We start from the raw sequence: 23,099 nt of genomic DNA on the forward strand, positions 1-23,099 counted from the left end.
CATTACACTATATGCTATAGGAGAGAGAGTTATTTTCCTGCACTCTGATATAGATACATACTGTATTACACACCATTACACTATATGCTATAGGAGAGGGAGTTATTGCCCTGCACTCTGATATAGATACATACTGTATTACACACCATTACACTATATGCTATAGGAGAGAGAGTTATTATCCTGCACTCTGATATAGATACATACTGTATTACACACTATTACACTATATGCTATAGGAGAGAGAGTTATTATCCTGCACTCTGATATAGATACATACTGTATTACACACCATTACACTATATGCTATAGGAGAGAGAGTTATTATCCTGCACTCTGATATAGATACATACTGTATTACACACCGTTACACTATATGCTATAGGAGAGAGAGTTATTATCCTGCACTCTGATATAGCTACATACTGTATTACACACCGTTACACTATATGCTATAGGAGAGAGAGTTATTACCCTGCACTCTGATATAGATACATACTGTATTACACACCATTACACTATATGCTATAGGAGAGAGAGTTATTATCCTGCACTCTGATATAGATACATACTGTATTACACACCGTTACACTATATGCTATAGGAGAGAGAGTTATTGCCCTGCACTCTGATATAGATACATACTGTATTACACACCATTACACTATATGCTATAGGAGAGAGTTATTGCCCTGCACGCTGATATAGATACATACTGTATTACACACCATTACACTATATGCTATAGGAGAGAGAGTTATTGCCCTGCACTCTGATATAGATACATACTGTATTACACACCGTTACACTATATGCTATAGGAGAGAGAGTTATTATCCTGCACTCTGATGTAGATACATACTGTATTACACACCATTACACTATATGCTATAGGAGAGGGAGTTATTATCCTGCACTCTGATATAGATACATACTGTATTACACACCATTACACTATATGCTATAGGAGAGAGAGTTATTATCCTGCACTCTGATATAGATACATACTGTATTACACACCGTTACACTATATGCTATAGGAGAGAGAGTTATTATCCTGCACTCTGATATAGATACATACTGTATTACACACCATTACACTATATGCTATAGGAGAGGGAGTTATTGTCCTGCACTCTGATATAGATACATACTGTATTACACACCGTTACACTATATGCTATAGGAGAGAGAGTTATTATCCTGCACTCTGATATAGATACATACTGTATTACACAACGTTACACTATATGCTATAGGAGAGAGAGAGTTATTATCCTGCACTCTGATATAGATACATACTGTATTACACACCATTACACTATATGCTGTAGGAGAGAGAGTTATTATCCTGCACTCTGATATAGATACATACTGTATTACACACCGTTACACTATATGCTATAGGAGAGAGAGTTATTATCCTGCACTCTGATATAGATACATACTGTATTACACACCATTACACTATATGCTATAGGAGAGAGAGTTATTATCCTGCACTCTGATATAGATACATACTGTATTACACACCATTACACTATATGCTATAGGAGAGAGAGTTATTGCCCTGCACTCTGATATAGATACATACTGTATTACACACCATTACACTATATGCTATAGGAGAGAGAGTTATTATCCTGCACTCTGATATAGATACATACTGTATTACAAACCGTTACACTATATGCTATAGGAGAGGGAGTTATTGTCGTGCACTCTGATATAGATACATACTGTATTACACACCGTTACACTATATGCTATAGGAGAGAGAGTTATTATCCTGCACTCTGATATAGATACATACTGTATTACACACCGTTACACTATATGCTATAGGAGAGAGAGTTATTATCCTGCACTCTGATATAGATACATACTGTATTACACACCGTTACACTATATGCTATAGGAGAGAGAGTTATTGCCCTGCACTCTGATATAGATACATACTGTATTACACACCATTACACTATATGCTATAGGAGAGAGAGTTATTGCCCTGCACGCTGATATAGATACATACTGTATTACACACCATTACACTATATGCTATAGGAGAGAGAGTTATTGCCCTGCACTCTGATATAGATACATACTGTATTACACACCGTTACACTATATGCTATAGGAGAGAGAGTTATTATCCTGCACTCTGATGTAGATACATACTGTATTACACACCATTACACTATATGCTATAGGAGAGGGAGTTATTATCCTGCACTCTGAAATAGATACATACTGTATTACACACCATTACACTATATGCTATAGGAGAGAGAGTTATTATCCTGCACTCTGATATAGATACATACTGTATTACACACCGTTACACTATATGCTATAGGAGAGAGAGTTATTATCCTGCACTCTGATATAGATACATACTGTATTACACACCATTACACTATATGCTATAGGAGAGAGAGTTATTATCCTGCACTCTGATATAGATACATACTGTATTACAAACCGTTACACTATATGCTATAGGAGAGGGAGTTATTGTCGTGCACTCTGATATAGATACATACTGTATTACACACCGTTACACTATATGCTATAGGAGAGAGAGTTATTATCCTGCACTCTGATATAGATACATACTGTATTACACACCGTTACACTATATGCTATAGGAGAGAGAGTTATTATCCTGCACTCTGATATAGATACATACTGTATTACACACCGTTACACTATATGCTATAGGAGAGAGAGTTATTGCCCTGCACTCTGATATAGATACATACTGTATTACACACCATTACACTATATGCTATAGGAGAGAGAGTTATTGCCCTGCACGCTGATAGATACATACTGTATTACACACCATTACACTATATGCTATAGGAGAGAGAGTTATTGCCCTGCACTCTGATATAGATACATACTGTATTACACACCGTTACACTATATGCTATAGGAGAGAGAGTTATTATCCTGCACTCTGATGTAGATACATACTGTATTACACACCATTACACTATATGCTATAGGAGAGGGAGTTATTATCCTGCACTCTGATATAGATACATACTGTATTACACACCATTACACTATATGCTATAGGAGAGAGAGTTATTATCCTGCACTCTGATATAGATACATACTGTATTACACACCGTTACACTATATGCTATAGGAGAGAGAGTTATTATCCTGCACTCTGATATAGATACATACTGTATTACACACCATTACACTATATGCTATAGGAGAGGGAGTTATTGTCCTGCACTCTGATATAGATACATACTGTATTACACACCGTTACACTATATGCTATAGGAGAGAGAGTTATTATCCTGCACTCTGATATAGATACATACTGTATTACACACCGTTACACTATATGCTATAGGAGAGAGAGAGTTATTATCCTGCACTCTGATATAGATACATACTGTATTACACACCATTACACTATATGCTATAGGAGAGAGAGTTATTATCCTGCACTCTGATATAGATACATACTGTATTACACACCGTTACACTATATGCTATAGGAGAGAGAGTTATTATCCTGCACTCTGATATAGATACATACTGTATTACACACCATTACACTATATGCTATAGGAGAGAGAGTTATTATCCTGCACTCTGATATAGATACATACTGTATTACACACCATTACACTATATGCTATAGGAGAGAGAGTTATTGCCCTGCACTCTGATATAGATACATACTGTATTACACACCATTACACTATATGCTATAGGAGAGAGAGTTATTATCCTGCACTCTGATATAGATACATACTGTATTACAAACCGTTACACTATATGCTATAGGAGAGGGAGTTATTGTCGTGCACTCTGATATAGATACATACTGTATTACACACCGTTACACTATATGCTATAGGAGAGAGAGTTATTATCCTGCACTCTGATATAGATACATACTGTATTACACACCATTACACTATATGCTATAGGAGAGAGAGTTATTATCCTGCACTCTGATATAGATACATACTGTATTACACACCGTTACACTATATGCTATAGGAGAGAGAGTTATTATCCTGCACTCTGATATAGATACATACTGTATTACACACCGTTACACTATATGCTATAGGAGAGAGAGTTATTATCCTGCACTCTGATGTAGATACATACTGTATTACACACCATTACACTATATGCTATAGGAGAGAGAGTTATTATCCTGCACTCTGATGTAGATATATACTGTATTACACACCGTTACACTATATGCTATAGGAGAGGGAGTTATTACCCTGCACTCTGATATAGATACATACTGTATTACACACCATTACACTATATGCTATAGGAGAGAGAGTTATTATCCTGCACTCTGATATAGATACATACTGTATTACACACCATTACACTATATGCTATAGGAGAGAGAGTTATTATCCTGCACTCTGATATAGATACATACTGTATTACACACCGTTACACTATATGCTATAGGAGAGAGAGTTATTATCCTGCACTCTGATATAGATACATACTGTATTACACACCATTACACTATATGCTATAGGAGAGAGAGTTATTATCCTGCACTCTGATATAGATACATACTGTATTACACACCGTTACACTATATGCTATAGGAGAGAGAGTTATTATCCTGCACTCTGATATAGATACATACTGTATTACACACCGTTACACTATATGATATAGGAGAGAGAGTTATTATCCTGCACTCTGATATAGATACATACTGTATTACACACCATTACACTATATGCTATAGGAGAGAGAGTTATTATCCTGCACTCTGATATAGATACATACTGTATTACACACCGTTACACTATATGCTATAGGAGAGAGAGTTATTATCCTGCACTCTGATATAGATACATACTGTATTACACACCATTACACTATATGCTATAGGAGAGAGAGTTATTATCCTGCACTCTGATATAGATACATACTGTATTACACACCGTTACACTATATGCTATAGGAGAGAGAGTTATTATCCTGCACTCTGATATAGATACATACTGTATTACAAACCGTTACACTATATGCTATAGGAGAGGGAGTTATTGTCGTGCACTCTGATATAGATACATACTGTATTACACACCGTTACACTATATGCTATAGGAGAGAGAGTTATTATCCTGCACTCTGATATAGATACATACTGTATTACACACCGTTACACTATATGCTATAGGAGAGAGAGTTATTGTCCTGCACTCTGATATAGATACATACTGTATTACACACCATTACACTATATGCTATAGGAGAGAGAGTTATTATCCTGCACTCTGATATAGATACATACTGTATTACACACCGTTACACTATATGCTATAGGAGAGAGAGTTATTATCCTGCACTCTGATATAGATACATACTGTATTACACACCGTTACACTATATGCTATAGGAGAGAGAGTTATTATCCTGCACTCTGATGTAGATACATACTGTATTACACACCATTACACTATATGCTATAGGAGAGAGAGTTATTATCCTGCACTCTGATATAGATACATACTGTATTACACACCATTACACTATATGCTATAGGAGAGAGAGTTATTATCCTGCACTCTGATATAGATACATACTGTATTACACACCATTACACTATATGCTATAGGAGAGAGAGTTATTATCCTGCACTCTGATATAGATACATACTGTATTACACACCATTACACTATATGCTATAGGAGAGAGTTATTGCCCTGCACTCTGATATAGATATATACTGTATTACACACCATTACACTATATGCTATAGGAGAGAGAGTTATTATCCTGCACTCTGATATAGATACATACTGTATTACACACCGTTACACTATATGCTATAGGAGAGAGAGTTATTATCCTGCACTCTGATATAGATACATACTGTATTACACACCATTACACTATATGCTATAGGAGAGAGAGTTATTATCCTGCACTCTGATATAGATACATACTGTATTACACACCGTTACACTATATGCTATAGGAGAGAGAGTTATTATCCTGCACTCTGATATAGATACATACTGTATTACACACCATTACACTATATGCTATAGGAGAGGGAGTTATTATCCTGCACTCTGATATAGATACATACTGTATTACACACCATTACACTATATGCTATAGGAGAGAGAGTTATTATCCTGCACTCTGATATAGATACATACTGTATTACACACCATTACACTATATGCTATAGGAGAGAGAGTTATTATCCTGCACTCTGATATAGATACATACTGTATTACACACCGTTACACTATATGCTATAGGAGAGAGAGTTATTATCCTGCACTCTGATATAGATACATACTGTATTACACACCATTACACTATATGCTATAGGAGAGAGAGTTATTATCCTGCACTCTGATATAGATACATACTGTATTACACACCATTACACTATATGATAGATGATGTACGAGGTTACCTGTCTCGGGTAACAGGTATAGGTGATGTGAGTGGTTACCTGTCTCAGGTCACAGGGATAGGTGATGTGAGAGGTTGCCTGTCTCGGGTAGCAGCAGGGATAGGTGATATGAGAGGTTACCTGTCTCAGGTAGAAGCAGGGATAGGTGATGTGAGAGGTTACCTGTCTCAGTAGCAGGTATAGGTGATGTGAGAGGTTACCTGTCTCAGGTAACAGCAGGTATAGGTGATGTGAGAGGTTACCTGTCTCAGGTAACAGGGATAGGTGATGTGAGAGGTTACCTGTCTCGGGTAGCAGCAGGGATAGGTGATGTGAGAGGTTACCTGTCTCAGGTAACAGGGATAGGTGATGTGAGAGGTTACCTGTCTCGGGTAGCAGCAGGGATAGGTGATGTGAGAGGTTACCTGTCTCAGGTAACAGCAGGGATAGGTGATGTGAGAGGTTACCTGTCTCAGGTAGCAGCAGGTATAGGTGATGTGAGAGGTTACCTGTCTCAGTAGCAGGGATAGGTGATGTGAGAGGTTACCTGTCTCAGGTAGCAGCAGGGATAGGTGATGTGAGAGGTTACCTGTCTCAGGTAGCAGCAGGGATAGGTGATGTGAGAGGTTACCTGTCTCAGTAGCAGGTATAGGTGATGTGAGAGGTTACCTGTCTCAGGTAACAGCAGGGATAGGTGATGTGAGTGGTTACCTGTCTCGGGTGGCAGCAGGGATAGGTGATGTGAGAGGTTACCTGTCTCAGGTAGCAGCAGGGATAGGTGATGTGAGAGGTTACCTGTCTCGGGTAGCAGCAGGGATAGGTGATGTGAGTGGTTACCTGTCTCAGGTAGCAGCAGGGATTGGTGATGTGAGAGGTTACCTGCCTCAGGTAGCAGCAGGGATAGGTGATGTGAGTGGTTACCTGTCTCGGGTAACAGGGATAGGTGATGTGAGAGGTTACCTGTCTCAGGTAGCAGCAGGGATAGATGATGTGAGAGGTTACCTGTCTCTGGTAGCAGCAGGGATAGGTGATGTGAGAGGTTACCTGTCTCTGGTAGCAGCAGGGATAGGTGATGTGAGAGGTTACCTGTCTCGGGTAGCAGCAGGGATAGGTGATGTGAGTGGTTACCTGTCTCGGGTAGCAGCAGGGATTGGTGATGTGAGAGGTTACCTGTCTCAGGTAGCAGCAGGGATTGGTGATGTGAGAGGTTACCTGTCTCAGGTAACAGCAGGGATAGGTGATGTGAGAGGTTACCTGTCTCAGGTAACAGCAGGGATAGGTGATGTGAGAGGTTACCTGTCTCAGGTAGCAGCAGGGATAGGTGATGTGAGAGGTTACCTGTCTCGGGTAGCAGCAGGGATAGGTGATGTGAGAGGTTACCTGTCTCGGGTAGCAGCAGGGATAGGTGATGTGAGAGGTTACCTGTCTCGGGTAGCAGCAGGGATAGGTGATGTGAGTGGTTACCTGTCTCAGGTAGCAGCAGGGATTGGTGATGTGAGAGGTTACCTGTCTCAGGTAGCAGCAGGGATTGGTGATGTGAGAGGTTACCTGTCTCAGGTAGCAGCAGGGATAGGTGATGTGAGAGGTTACCTGTCTCAGGTAACAGCAGGGATAGGTGATGTGAGAGGTTACCTGTCTCAGGTAACAGCAGGGATAGGTGATGTGAGAGGTTACCTGTCTCAGGTAACAGCAGGGATAGGTGATGTGAGAGGTTACCTGTCTCAGGTAGCAGCAGGGATAGGTGATGTGAGAGGTTACCTGTCTCAGGTAGCAGCAGGGATAGGTGATGTGAGAGGTTACCTGTCTCAGGTAGCAGCAGGGATAGGTGATGTGAGAGGTTACCTGTCTCAGGTAGCAGCAGGGATAGGTGATGTGAGAGGTTACCTGTCTCAGGTAGCAGCAGGGATAGGTGATGTGAGAGGTTACCTGTCTCAGGTAGCAGCAGGGATAGGTGATGTGAGAGGTTACCTGTCTCTGGTAGCAGCAGGGATAGGTGATGTGAGAGGTTACCTGTCTCGGGTAGCAGCAGGGATAGGTGATGTGAGTGGTTACCTGTCTCAGGTAGCAGCAGGGATTGGTGATGTGAGAGGTTACCTGTCTCAGGTAGCAGCAGGGATTGGTGATGTGAGAGGTTACCTGTCTCAGGTAGCAGCAGGGATAGGTGATGTGAGAGGTTACCTGTCTCAGGTAGCAGCAGGGATAGGTGATGTGAGAGGTTACCTGTCTCAGGTAACAGCAGGGATAGGTGATGTGAGTGGTTACCTGTCTCAGGTAGCAGCAGGGATAGGTGAAGTGAGAGGTTACCTGTCTCAGGTAGCAGCAGGGATAGGTGATGTGAGAGGTTACCTGTCTCAGGTAACAGCAGGGATAGGTGATGTGAGAGGTTACCTGTCTCAGGTAGTAGCAGGGATAGGTGATGTGAGAGGTTACCTGTCTCAGGTAGCAGCAGGGATAGGTGATGTGAGTGGTTACCTGTCTCAGGTAGCAGCAGGGATAGGTGATGTGAGAGGTTACCTGTCTCAGGTAGTAGCAGGGATAGGTGATGTGAGAGGTTACCTGTCTCAGGTAGCAGCAGGGATAGGTGATGTGAGTGGTTACCTGTCTCAGGTAGCAGCAGGGATATGTGATATGAGAGGTTACCTGTCTCAGCAGCAGGGATAGGTGATGTGAGAGGTTACCTGTCTCAGGTAGCAGCAGGGATAGGTGATGTGAGAGGTTACCTGTCTCAGCAGCAGGGATCGGTGATGTGAGAGGTTACCTGTCTCAGGTAGCAGCAGGGAACCTGCGATGCTGTGAGCACTCTAGTCTCTAGATAAGAGTGTTGTGTATAATGAATGTGTAATGTGGAGAGAGATTGGGAGCACTTCAGTTGCGTTGCTCTATCTAATGTATAATGTTATGTGTCCCACAGAGGCAAACACAGTCCTTACACCATGTCGGGAGAGAGCTGCTGCCAGACGCAACTCAGCTGAGACCCCCAGGCGTCGGCGGAAACCCACCAAAACACGCCGGAATCCAATATCCAGTTCTCCAGAAAGACTTTCTCTAAACATTTTCAGTTGTAATGACCTTATTGCATGTCCTCAAGATAACGACTCGTGTGTGAAGAGTGAACCTTCTCATGAAAACCTGCTTGAACTTTTACATCTGGAAGGGAACGCAGCGGTAAGTTCCCCCAGGGTTCCCCCAGCGGCATCTGTAACAGCTGAGACAACCCACAATGAGGATTCTCTGCCATCAGACAGACACGCGGGCTCTCAGAGGAGACACAGCACAAAGGCAAAGCCGTTCCTGTGCACAGTCTGTGGGAAGAGATTCAGCCAGAAGTCTCTACTTATTCAGCATCACCGGAACCACACCGGAGAGAGGCCCTATCCCTGCAAGGAGTGCGGGAAAAGCTTCACCTCCTGCTCTCTGCTCATCCGACACCACAAAATCCACACTGGCGAGAAGCCCTTTGCTTGTGCAGACTGTGGCAAATGTTTCAGTGAAAGTTCCCAACTTGTCCGACATCAGAGAACTCACACAGGCGAACGGCCTTACACATGTATAGAGTGCGGCAAGAGCTTCAGTGAGAGCTCCAAGCTGGTCATACACCAGAGAACACACACAGGCGAGCGGCCATATTTATGTAGTGACTGCGGCAAGAGCTTCAGCGTCCGCTCGCATCTCATCACGCATAAGAGAACTCACACCGGGGAAAGGCCGTACACCTGCAATCAGTGTGGCAAGAGCTTTAGTGAGAGCTCCAAGCTGGTAATGCACCAGCGGATACATACCGGAGAGAAGCCCTACACCTGCACCGCTTGTGGGAAGAGCTTCAGTCAGAGGTCCGTGCTGGTGACACACCAGCGGATTCACACCGGAGAGAAACCTTACACCTGCCCGGAATGTGGCAAATGTTTCATCGATAAGGTGGGATGTGACCGACATCGTGTCACCCATAGTAATGAGAAGCCTTTCCAATGCCTGCTCTGCGGCAAGAACTTCAGCCGCAACTCCGATTATAACAAACACCAGCGGACGCATACTGGAGAGAAGCCCTATACTTGCATGCAGTGTGGGAAAAACTTCAGCTGGAGTTACCAGCTCGCACGACACCAGCGGGTACACACCGGAGAGAAACCATACACGTGTATTGAGTGTGGTCGGAGCTTTTGTTGGAGCTATCAGCTAGTGACACATCAAAGGTCACACATGGTGGAAAACTCCTACATGTAGGCCCACGGCAAAGAAGAAGTAACACTCTGTATCACTAACCTGGGAGACGTAACCAGCGGAGTGCCTCATATGAGTGACCAGCAGAGTGCCTCATATCACCATATGAGGGACCAGCGGAGCGCCTTGTGTCACCATATGAGAGACCAGCGGAGCACCTCGTGTCACCATATGAGAGACCAGCGGAGCAGCTCGTGTCACCACATGAGGGACCAGCAGGTCACAGCATATCACCATGTCAGGGAAGAGCACGTTGAGTCTTCTCAGAACATAAAATGATCATGTATGAAATACATTGTACTTAGTTTCCATGAGTTGCAGAATGCAGGAGTAATGGGGAGTAACAGGGGAATCTTCCTGAAATGTGGCTGTTACAAAACCCGTTGAAAGAGGAAATATAAACTCTGCCTGCTACAAAGACCAAGGGGTTCTCTTACTGTCGTAATCAGCCGGAATCTTGCTGTCATAGTTGGGAATTTAAGGGGCGATTCCACTTTAGAGTCTTTGGGACTCTGTGCTCGATCAGAGTCTCGGGGATGTCTGGCTTCTGTATCGAGCACTCATGGTCTCATTGATCTCTCCTGTACCATCTGTAATAGATCAGACTGTACTATGTATTCTATGTATGTCACAGGTTGTGTAGAGTGTGAGCTGCGGTGCACTCTCATGAGTTATTCATTGGTTATCTTTAACTGTGAGAAGGTTCTCAAGACCGCTGACCCAGACATTAGTGGAAAAGGCCGCTCAGATTGTCGGGAACCGTGCTTCAATCAGGCCGATGGGTGAAATATGTTGAGATACATTCAGGCTGGTGGACTGGCATACACGTCTTTCTGAATGTTCTTAGTGCAATTTAAAGTACAGGTCTAGATGCTCTCAGGCTCCTGGCCTAGCCCATAGTATTGAGAAACGGAGAGATCAGCTGTTAATAGTAAATAGCGTTTCTCCCCCTCATTACCTGAGACTTCATATCCCCGCTTCAGCAGCTTAATGAGTTAGTGTATTCCGGGGCATATTGGCGCGGTTAGAGGGGGAGGCGCTATCCATAGCTACGAGCAGGGTATGGCAGGGCACTTGTTACATGTAGATCAGTAGTTTGTGTGTAGTAGTGTCATGTTTACACTGTAGTGTGCATTGTTATGCTGTGCTGATACTTTTACTCCTTATTAATCATATTTTCTTTTTAATGGTGAAGAAATACTCAGCGTTTTAAGAGTTCATGTCTTTGAATGACTTAATTTCTTTAATATAGTAAGTGTGAAAGTAAATATGTATCTGCATTGACAGTAAATGATGTGACTATAAGGTGTGGGTGTACATAAGAGGAGTGTTTGGGGAGGGTTACTGGCCCTGTGTAAATGCGGCGAGTATAACACAGTGGGAGGCGGGTGTACAAGTCTACAGTATGTACAGTACATGAAATATAACATGTGTATACAGGGGAGGGGGGATTATATCATGTCTGTATAATCATTATTATTTATCTGTATATAAATAGAATATATCATGGGATAGGGTGTCCTGGTCTGTGCTGGTCTATAGAAATGGAGGATTATTATACAGTGGGATGGAGGTTATTGGCCTTAGATAAATGGAATAATTAATAAGTATAACATAATGGGAAAGGTGACCAATCTATACACATGTAATAATAATAATAATAATAATTGTATTTATATAGCGCTCTTTCTCCAACAGGACTCAAGGCGCTTTACAGATATCAAAAACAATGTACATAATACAGAATATTTAAGTAAAACAGAAATAGATCAGCCACACAGACATAATAAAGAAAACCTTATGCACACAGAAGCATTATGCAGGATTGGTGAAGGCATTTTGGGTAATAACTTCCACGGGTTGTGTATTCCACCCTCACAAGGTATCAGGTGCGGCAGCCATCTTGGGCGCTCAGCGTAGGGTTACCCAGGGTGGAATAGTCCACCCCTAGAAGAGATGACACAAAATGGGGGTGATTTCAGAGTCCTAAGGTTCACAGTAGAGTTCCAACAAAACCATCAGGTCCATGTATTTTTCATCCCATCCACAAGCCACCAGATGGGGCAGCCATGTTGGGCGCACTTCGAAGGTTGAACTGTGGGAGGTGAGCCATACAAGGGCCCAGTGCATATACAGTATGAGAAAACGGACACGTGTGCAATCAGTGGAGGTACACAGTGCAGGAAAAACACAGGTGGGTGGTAGTGGGAATTTTTTTTATATATATTTGGGGTGGATAACGTGTCCTGGTGTATATTCACACTGCCTGCATGTTCCTTTCAGCGTCACAGTTGGAAAGATGTGAGTGGGATTATAATATGGAGCATGTCCTGGTCTTTATATATGTATGCTATTATATGATACAGTGGGTTTGAGAAGCCCTGTTCTACACTGGTGGAGTATAACATGGTGGGATGCTGTGTCCTTGTTTATATCAATATGATTATTATAATTTATGTATTAATAGAATACATTAGGGTATGTTACACAGTGGGATGTAGTTATCATTGTATCAGAATTATTTATGTATAAGGCTGCACAGAGTTTTCCGTGTCTGACAGTTGGTGTTAAACATGGACGTACATGGCTGACCAAGAAGCTACAGGCATGAAATGATTGCACAATGGCCCTACTATTAGAGCTAATACCCAAAGCTGAGATGCTAGGAATTAGTTCCATGGGGCAGTAGCTGCTCGTGCACAGAGCATACTTTCAGGTAGATGTAGGGTTGACTGGAAGAGGGGAATTTTGAGAGATGGAAGGTTGGGGGAGAACCTGGTCACACAGGATAGGGAGTACAGTAAAAGTGGAGGTCATAGAGGAGAGAGTGATGTAATCAGAGATGAAGCAATGTACAGATTAGAGGCTGATCTAAGAGCATTAGCGGCAATATCATATATGAGAGTGAGGTTTTGGTGATGGTGGTTTGCACAGTGGTATGGAGGGAGGAAGAAAAGTGTCATGGTCTTTAGGATGGGTTACTGCCGGGGTAGGTGGGGGAGGACGTTATAATAGTCATGTCAGGAGATATGTCAATCCGGTATTGGCTGCATCCTAGAAGAAGATCAGGAATTAAGGAGCAGGAGGTTGGGAGAGATGTCTTAGAGAGGTAGTATTAGTCAAGATGGACAATGAGAGATTGATAAAGGTTTTGGCTTTCTAATGATAATCACTTGGCCCAGGAACAAGACAAGAGCAACATGATTCTTGATGCACCAAGGAGAAATATTGAAACAAATTATGTCATGCTTGGTTTTCATATTTTGACTGAGATTTCCTGTTTGGATGCGTCATAGAATGGCGCACAGCGGGATCCAGATTCAGCCAGATGGCCTTATACCGTAAGTGCAGTGATTATCTAGAAATACTTACCCAGCTAGATAACATCTAAAATGTTCAAGAGAATCCTCAATACCTCAGAATTCAGCAATAAATGTTCCACTTTCTCCCAAAATCTTTTACTACTTTACCAAGATCCTACAGTTTATGGATTAATGGTGCATATTTATGTGATCTAAGTACAAACACCATAATCCTCAAAATATCAGATTACTGTAATTCAGTCAAAGGGATATTCTATGGTGAGAGACCATATACTTACTCTTCAAACTACTCAATTACTCCAACCATGTTTGACCTAAGTATAATCTCCATTGAAAGATGCAATTAGCTGTATCATCATGCATCATAACGGGTTGCAGTTAGTCCAGGTCCTTCAAGAGTTTCCTCCAGACGATGCCCTGCTGGTAATGTCATTGCACAATATGGATTTCTCATATCTTAAAATTCCAAAATAGCACTAATTATTTGGGGTGTCACAAAGCCTCTTCAGCACTGTACAAGTGGGTAAGTATAAAAACATTGTAAATTACAGAGTACAAGCAGAAGTACAATAAAAAACAACAATAGCATGTGTACAGGACATTGCTATGACTCCAAAGACTGGGCTGGACAAATAACAGAAGTAAGGGTAGGGTAACCCACTGTATCTCGATTAGAAAGAGTAAGCAGTGGTAAATCATGGGGAGGTGGCGGGGAGAAGTGGAAAATTGTAAGGCAATAGATCATCCTAATACCTTCAAAGGATGGACAGGGACATGGAAATAAATCAAAATTTATAAATAATGTATAGTAATTTCTTACATATATTTTATTTTTTACACCTCCGTGTTAAACAGCTAGGGTTGTGAGGAGATAAGCGTTTTTGAAAGACCCTTAGATAATGAATATAGCTCTCTTCCCCAGATAAAACTACCAGAAGATCTCTGGGTGAATGGAATCTGCATATAAAGGCTTCTTTCACTGATTACATGTCACCTCCTTCCTGTGGAGTGTGGTATTAGCAAAGAGAGAAATAGATTCTTATATAACGTACCCAACTCGCATCACAGGCGGCTGGGATCCACACATAACGGATTCTGTGTGTGCATATAGCAATGCTTCTCACAGGCACATATGAGAAAGAGGGATTTATTACATGCAGAGAGAACAGTTACAGTACGAATGTCATAGCAATGTACCGAAGTACAGAGGAGAGTCTGGACTACAACCTGCATACCTCCGGTCTTTGTATATAGGGGGGTATACCGCACAGGAGAATATAAGGCTGGATATTTATAATTACCAAGATACAATAATAAAGTAGGAGAAGGCAAACTTTTCCAATAATAGTTATATTTGGTGGTGCACCCTGAGTCAGTATGAAACGTTTAGCAACAAGGGAGAAAAGAAGACTCTTTTGTGGGTGCACTCTTGAATGATTCGTATTGAAAATGAGATGGTTAAAAATATTAAATTTTTATTCATGTCACAAAATAAAACATAAAGTAATTGGACATATATTAAAGAGAAAAATACACATAAAAGTAATTTCTCTAACGTCCTAGTGGATGCTGGGAACTCCGTAAGGACCATGGGGAATAGCGGGCTCCGAAGGAGGCTGGGCACTCTAGAAAGATTTATGACTACCTGGTGTGCACTGGCTCCTCCCACTATGACCCTCCTCCAGACCTCAGTTAGATTTTGTGCCCGGCCGAGGTTGGATGCACACTAGGGGCTCTCCTGAGCCCTTAGAAAGAAAGTATAGTTTAGGTTTTTTATTTTCAGTGAGACCTGCTGGCAACAGGCTCACTGCAGCGAGGGACTAAGGGGAGAAGAAGCGAACTCGCCTGCTTGCAGCCGGATTGGGCTTCTTAGGCTACTGGACACCATTAGCTCCAGAGGGATCGACCGCAGGCCCAGTCCTTGGTGTTCGGTCCCGGAGCCGCGCCGCCGTCCCCCTTACAGAGCCAGAAGCAAGAAGACGTCCGGAAAAACGGCGGCAGAAGACATCAGTCTTCACCAAGGTAGCGCACAGTACTGCAGCTGTGCGCCATTGCTCCTCATACACACTTCACACTCCGGTCACTGAGGGTGCAGGGCGCTGGGGGGGGCGCCCTGAGCAGCAATAAAAACACCTTGGCTGGCAAAAATACCACAATATATAGCCCCAGAGGCTATATATGTGGTAAATACCCCTGCCAGAATCCAGGAAAAAGCGGGAGAATAGGCCGCAGAAAAGGGGCGGAGCTATCTCCCTCAGACACACTGGCGCCATTTCTCCTTCACAGATCCGCTGGAAGGAAGCTCCCTTGCTCTCCCCTGCAGTCTACACTTCAGAACAGGGTAAAAACAGAGAGGGGAAGCACTAAATTAAGGCCCAATATATATATATAATATAAAAAGCAGCTATAGGGGACATAACTCAGTTAGTCCCTGCATTATATAGCGCTCTGGTGTGTGCTGGCATACTCTCACTCTGTCCCACCAAAGGGCTTTTGTGGGTCCTGTCCTCATTCGGAGCATTCCTTGTGTGTGTGCGGTGTGTCGGTACGGCTGTGTCGACATGTTTGATGAGGATAATGATGTGGAGGCGGAGCAGATGCCTTTAGAAGGGATGTCACCCCCTGCGGGGCAGACACCTGAGTGGATGGGCTTATGGAAAGTAATGAGTGCACGTATAGACTCCTTATATAAGAAAATCGACGACATGCCAAATGTGGGACAGCCGACTTCTCAGCTCGTGCCTGCACAGGCGTCGCATGGGTCGTCAGGGGCTCTAAAACGCCCGCTACCTCAAACAGACCCAGATGTCGACACTGATACTGACACCAGTGTCGACGACGATGAGTCTAACCTGATGCCCACTAAGGCCATTCACTGCATGATTGAGGCAATGAAAGAGGTGTTACACATTTCTGATATAAATACAGGTACCACTAAAAAGGGTATTATGTTTGGGGAGAAAAAACTACCCGTAGTTTTTCCCCCATCAGATGAATTAAATGAAGTGTGTGAAGAAGCGTGGGCTTTCCCTGATAAAAAATTGGTAATTCCTAAGAAGGTACTAATGGCGTTCCCTTTCCCGCCAGAGGATAGGTCACGTTGGGAAACACCTCCTAGGGTGGATAAAGCGCTCACACGTTTGTCTAAAAAGGTGGCACTACCGTCTCCGGATACGGCCGCCCTCAAGGAACCTGCTGATAGAAAGCAGGAGGCGATCCTGAAGTCTGTATATACACACACAGGCATTATACTTAGGCCAGCTATTGCGTCAGCTTGGATGTGCAGTGCTGCCGCTGCGTGGTCAGATAAACTGTCAGAAAATATTGACACATTAGACAGAGACACGATCCTGTTAACCATAGACCATATAAAAGATTCAGTCTTATATATGAGAGATGCACAGAGGGAGATCTGCCGGCTGGCATCTAAAGTAAGTGCATTGTCCATTTCTGCTAGGAGAGGCTTATGGACTCGCCAGTGGACAGGAGATGCAGATTCAAAAAAGCACATGGAAGTGTTACCATATAAGGGTGAGGAATTATTTGGGGATGGTCTCTCGGACCTAGTTTCCACAGCAACGTCTGGGAAGTCAGCATTTTTACCCCATGTCCCCTCACAGCCTAAGAAGGCGCCGTTTTATCAGGTTCAGTCCTTTCGGACCCAGAAAAACAGGCGTGGAAAAGGCGGGTCCTTTCTGTCCAGAGGCAGAGGTAGGGGAAAAAGGCTGCAACAAACAGCAGGTTCCCAGGAGCAAAAGTCCTCCCCCGCTTCTTCTTCCAAGTCCGCCGCATGACGGTGGGGCTCCACAGGCGGAGCCAGGGACGGTGGGGGGTCGCCTCAAAAATTTCAGCGATCAGTGGGTTCGCTCACAGGTGGATCCCTGGATCCTGCAAATAGTATCTCAGGGGTACAAGCTGGAATTCGAGGCGTCCCCACCCCACCGGTTCCTAAAATCTGCCTTGCCGATTGCTCCCTCAGACAGGGAGGCGGTGCTAGCGGCAATTCACAAGCTGTATTCCCAGCAGGTGATAATCAAGGTACCCCTACTTCAACAAGGCCGGGGTTATTATTCCACACTATTTGTGGTACCGAAACCGGACGGTTCGGTGAGACCCATTCTAAATTTGAAATCCTTGAACACGTACATAAAGAAATTCAAGTTCAAGATGGAATCGCTCAGGGCGGTTATTGCAAGCCTGGACGAGGGGGATTACATGGTATCCCTGGACATCAAGGATGCTTACTTGCATGTCCCCATTTATCATCCTCACCAGGAGTACCTCAGATTTGTGGTACAGGATTGCCATTACCAATTCCAGACGCTGCCGTTTGGACTGTCCACGGCACCGAGGGTATTTACCAAGGTTATGGCGGAAATGATGATACTCCTTTGAAGAAAGGGAGTTTTAATTATCCCGTACTTGGACGATCTCCTAATAAAAGCGAGGTCCAAGGAACAGTTGTTGGTGGGAGTAGCACTATCTCAGGAGGTGCTGCACCAGCACGGCTGGATTCTGAATATCCCAAAGTCACAGCTGGTTCCTACGACACGGCTACTGTTCCTGGGTATGATTCTGGATACAGTCCAGAAGAAGGTGTTTCTCCCGGAGGAGAAAGCCAGGGAGTTGTCATCTCTAGTCAGAGACCTCCTGAAACCAAAACAGGTATCAGTGCATCGCTGCACACGGGTCCTGGGAAAGATGGTAGCCTCTTACGAAGCAATTCCCTTCGGCAGGTTCCATGCCAGAATCTTTCAGTGGGACCTGTTGGACCAGTGGTCCGGATCGCATCTTCAGATGCATCGCTTAATAACCCTCTCTCCAAGGACCAGGGTGTCTCTTCTGTGGTGGCTGCAGAGTGCCCATCTTCTAGAGGGCCGCAGGTTCGGAATACAGGACTGGGTCCTGGTGACCACGGATGCCAGCCTTCGAGGCTGGGGGGCAGTCATACAGGGAAGAAACTTCCAAGGACTATGGTCAAGTCAGGAGACTTCCCTTCACATAAATATTCTGGAACTTAGGGCCATTTACAATGCCCTAAGTCGAGCAAAAGCCCTGCTCCTACACAGCCGGTGCTGATCCAGTCAGACAACATCACGGCAGTCGCCCATGTAAATCGACAGGGCGACACAAGAAGCAGGATGGCGATGGCAGAAGCCACAAAAATTCTCCGATGGGCGGAGAATCATGTACTAGCACTGTCAGCAGTGTTCATTCCGGGAGTGGACAACTGGGAAGCAGACTTCCTCAGCAGACACGACCTCCACCCGGGGGAGTGGGGACTTCACCCAGAAGTCTTCCAGATGCTGGTAAACCGTTGGGAAAAACCACAGGTGGACATGATGGCGTCCCGTCTCAACAAAAAGTTAAAAAGATATTGCGCCAGGTCAAGGGACCCTCAGGCGATAGCTGTGGACGCTCTAGTGACACCGTGGGTGTACCAGTTGGTTTATGTGTTTCCTCCTCTGCCTCTCATTCCAAAGGTATTGAGAATAATAAGAAAGCGAGGAGTAAACACAATTCGCGTGGTTCCGGATTGGCCAAGACGAGCGTGGTACCCGGAACTTCAAGAGATGCTCTCAGAGGACCCGTGGCCTCTACCGCTCAGACAGGACCTGATACAGCAGGGGCCCTGTCTGTTCCAAGACTTACCGCGGCTGCGTTTGACGGCATGGCGGTTGAACACTGGATCCTAAAGGAAAAGGGTATTCCGGAAGAAGTCATTCCTACGCTTATTAAGGCCAGGAAAGATGTTACGGCAACGCATTATCACCGCATATGGCGAAAATATGTTGCATGGTGCGAGGCCAATAAGGCCCCAACAGAGGAATTTCAACTAGGTCGATTTCTGCATTTCCTGCAAGCAGGAGTGAATATGGGCCTAAAACTAGGCTCCATTAAAGTACAGATCTCGGCTCTGTCGATTTTCTTTCAAAAAGAACTAGCTTCAGTACCTGAAGTTCAGACTTTTGTAAAAGGAGTGCTGCATATTCAGCCCCCGTTTGTGCCTCCAGTGGCACCTTGGGATCTCAACGTGATGTTAAGTTTCTTAAAATCACATTGGTTTGAGCCACTAAAAACCGTGGATCTGAAATATCTCACGTGGAAAGTGGTCATGTTATTAGCCTTGGCTTCAGCCAGGCGAGTGTCAGAATTGGCGGCTTTATCGTCAGGGCCGGCTCCGGGGTTTTGAGCGCCCTGGGCAGGCGATGGGGGCGTGGCTTCATACAGGGGGCGTTGTCACTTACGCCCCCTGTACAGTAGTAGCGCCGATGAAAGATGTGCGGTGCGCGATGACGTCATCGCGCACAGCAAAGGTCCTCTCCTTGAAGGGGAACTAGACGCTTCGTGTCTAGTTCCCTTCGTGGAGAGGACCTTTGCTGTGCAGTGCGCGATGACGTCATCGCGCACCGCACAGTAAACGTCCTCTCGACGAAGGGAAACTAGACGCTACGCGTCTAGTTACCTTCGCGGCGGGGGACAGCGGCGGCGGGCAGCGGGGGGCGCACGGCACATCAGCAGCGGATCTTGCCGTGGTGCGGCGCCCTCCGGATGGCGGCGCCCCGGGCAAAAGTCCTGCTTGCCCGTGGCAAGATCCGCTCCTGTTTATCGTATAAAAGCCCTTATCTGATTTTCCATATGGATAGGGCAGAGTTGAGGACTCGTCCCCAATTTCTCCCTAAGGTGGTGTCAGCGTTTCACCTGAACCAACCTATTGTGGTACCTGCGGCTACTAGGGACTTGGAGGACTCCAAGTTACTGGACGTTGTCAGGGCCCTGAATATATATGTTTCCAGGACGGCTGGAGTCAGGAAATCTGACTCGCTGTTTATCCTGTATGCACCCAACAAGCTGGGTGCTCCTGCTTCTAAGCAGACTATTGCTCGCTGGATTTGTAGTACAATTCAGCTTGCACATTCTGTGGCAGGCCTGCCACAGCCAAAATCTGTAAATGCCCATTCCACAAGGAAGGTGGGCTCATCTTGGGCGGCTGCCCGAGGGGTCTCGGCTTTACAACTTTGCCGAGCAGCTACGTGGTCGGGGGAGAACACGTTTGCAAAATTCTACAAATTTGATACCCTGGCTGAGGAGGACCTGGAGTTCTCTCATTCGGTGCTACAGAGTCATCCGCACTCTCCCGCCCGTTTTGGAGCTTTGGTATAATCCCCATGGTCCTTACGGAGTTCCCAGCATCCACTAGGACGTTAGAGAAAATAAGAATTTACTCACCGGTAATTCTATTTCTCGTAGTCCGTAGTGGATGCTGGGCGCCCATCCCAAGTGCGGATTGTCTTCAATACTTGTAAATAGTTATTGTTAACTAAAGGGTTATTGTTGAGCCATCTGTTGAGAGGCTCAGTTGTTTTCATACTGTCAAACTGGATATAGTATCACGAGTTGTACGGTGTGATTGGTGTGGCTGGTAAGAGTCTTACCCGGGATTCTAAATCCTTCCTTATTATGTCTGCTCGTCCGGGCACGGTGTCCTAACTGAGGCTTGGAGGAGGGTCATAGTGGGAGGAGCCAGTGCACACCAGGTAGTCATAAATCTTTCTAGAGTGCCCAGCCTCCTTCGGAGCCTGCTATTCCCCATGGTCCTTACGGAGTTCCCAGCATCCACTACGGACTACGAGAAATAGAATTACCGGTGAGTAAATTCTTATTAAATCAATAGTGCCAATAAATATTGGATAATAATTGTGAGCTGTCCGAGTTAGATCATGTTTACAATCAAACAATAGGTCCACAACTTTGAATCCAAGGTCTGCCTGCGACAGAGATATATGATATAAACTATACACAATTGCAATTGCTTCAATTAGTAGTGAATAGACCATTCTAAATACATCTGTTGAAGATTGATATGTCAGATCACTAATTATCTAGGAGGAGAGGGCAAAGAGAAGAATATGATAGGAAAGGTGAATCTGCTGTCAGCGTTAGACATAGAGCACAAATGCCCAAAGATTTCTACTACACCAAGTATTCCTCAAACGTCTCCTATTTGAGTACTGACTCAGCCCAACACTGATTAGCTTCCAAGATCGGTTGGGTTCGAGTGTTTCCAGTGTGGTATGATAGTAGAAAAATATATATATGTACCGATAACCTTGTGCTCTAGAATCACTGATGAGAGTTCACGAAAATTTTGGGGAAATAAGAAAGGGTAAGTGGCCCTGGGAGGAGAGCTATGAAGGGGGATCTGCTGCCATTGTTAGACAGGGAGACCCCTGAATCAATGGTGAGAGTCCCGAAAGATAGTGAAAGTAGAAGAACCACACAGAGATAAGTGGGATTGGATACAGAGGAACAATCAATTTTGATGATAAATGTAAATCTATGTATGATATGTACTGATCATGGAGTACATATAAGGTATCACTCCGTGTGGAGTACATACATAGGCGTACACTCCGTGTGGAGTACATACATAGGCGTACACTCCGTGTGGAGTACATACATAGGCGTACACTCCGTGTGGAGTACATACATAGGCGTACACTCCGTGTGGAGTACATACATAGGCGTACACCCCGTGTGGAGTACATACATAGGCGTACACTCCGTGTGGAGTACATACATAGGCGTACCCTCCGTGTGGAGTACATACATAGGCGTACACTCCGTGTGGAGTACATACATAGGCGTACACTCCGTGTGGAGTACATACATAGGCGTACACTCCGTTGAGCAGCGTGACAAAAAAATGATGACAATAATTTTCTCCTGATGAGAGACTGCGATCTGTATACAAAGTAATGTTTAGTTGTGAATATCAGATAGTGATGAGGTTATCAGGTACAAACTACCTTGTAATGAGAGGAGGATTGAAAACCTCATAAGCTTCCAAAGATACAGGTTTTATGCAAATGCATAAACATTTATGCACAATATATTAGATAAACAATGGGTAACCAATAATGGTCTACGAAAGATATATACCAAGTTGGTAGATATATAAAGAATAATAAAGGTGGTTCTTATCTCCTCAAAGATAGTGACTGTAGGGGGAGCTGTATATATAAATCCCCACCGTATAAGCAGAAAATGGAAAACAATACTCTGGCCAGGATAGATATACTGGTCATAGAATACATATATTTCTCTGACGTCCTAGTGGA

General features: G+C 44.1%; 1 protein-coding gene and 1 pseudogene across 2 annotated transcripts in view; one reads left to right on the forward strand and one right to left on the reverse strand.

The window, feature by feature from the left end:
- Nucleotides 1–14,752, forward strand: part of LOC134992488 (zinc finger protein 664-like) — a 114,422-nt gene extending 99,670 nt beyond the window's left edge. For both annotated transcript variants that reach the window (XM_063950785.1, XM_063950786.1), the window contains exon 3: nucleotides 9,348–14,752. In XM_063950785.1, coding sequence (XP_063806855.1) covers nucleotides 9,348–10,657 — 1,310 coding nt within the window. In that variant the 3' untranslated portion in view covers nucleotides 10,658–14,752. The remainder of the gene's footprint in view (nucleotides 1–9,347) is intronic.
- Nucleotides 14,753–21,945: 7,193 nt separating this feature from the next.
- LOC135051782 (5S ribosomal RNA) lies at nucleotides 21,946–22,064 on the reverse strand (annotated as a pseudogene).
- Between the last annotated feature and the right edge of the window lie 1,035 nt (nucleotides 22,065–23,099).

Source organism: Pseudophryne corroboree, chromosome 2 (genome assembly GCF_028390025.1).
Source record: "Pseudophryne corroboree isolate aPseCor3 chromosome 2, aPseCor3.hap2, whole genome shotgun sequence".
In the NCBI taxonomy this organism is placed as follows: domain Eukaryota; kingdom Metazoa; phylum Chordata; class Amphibia; order Anura; family Myobatrachidae; genus Pseudophryne; species Pseudophryne corroboree.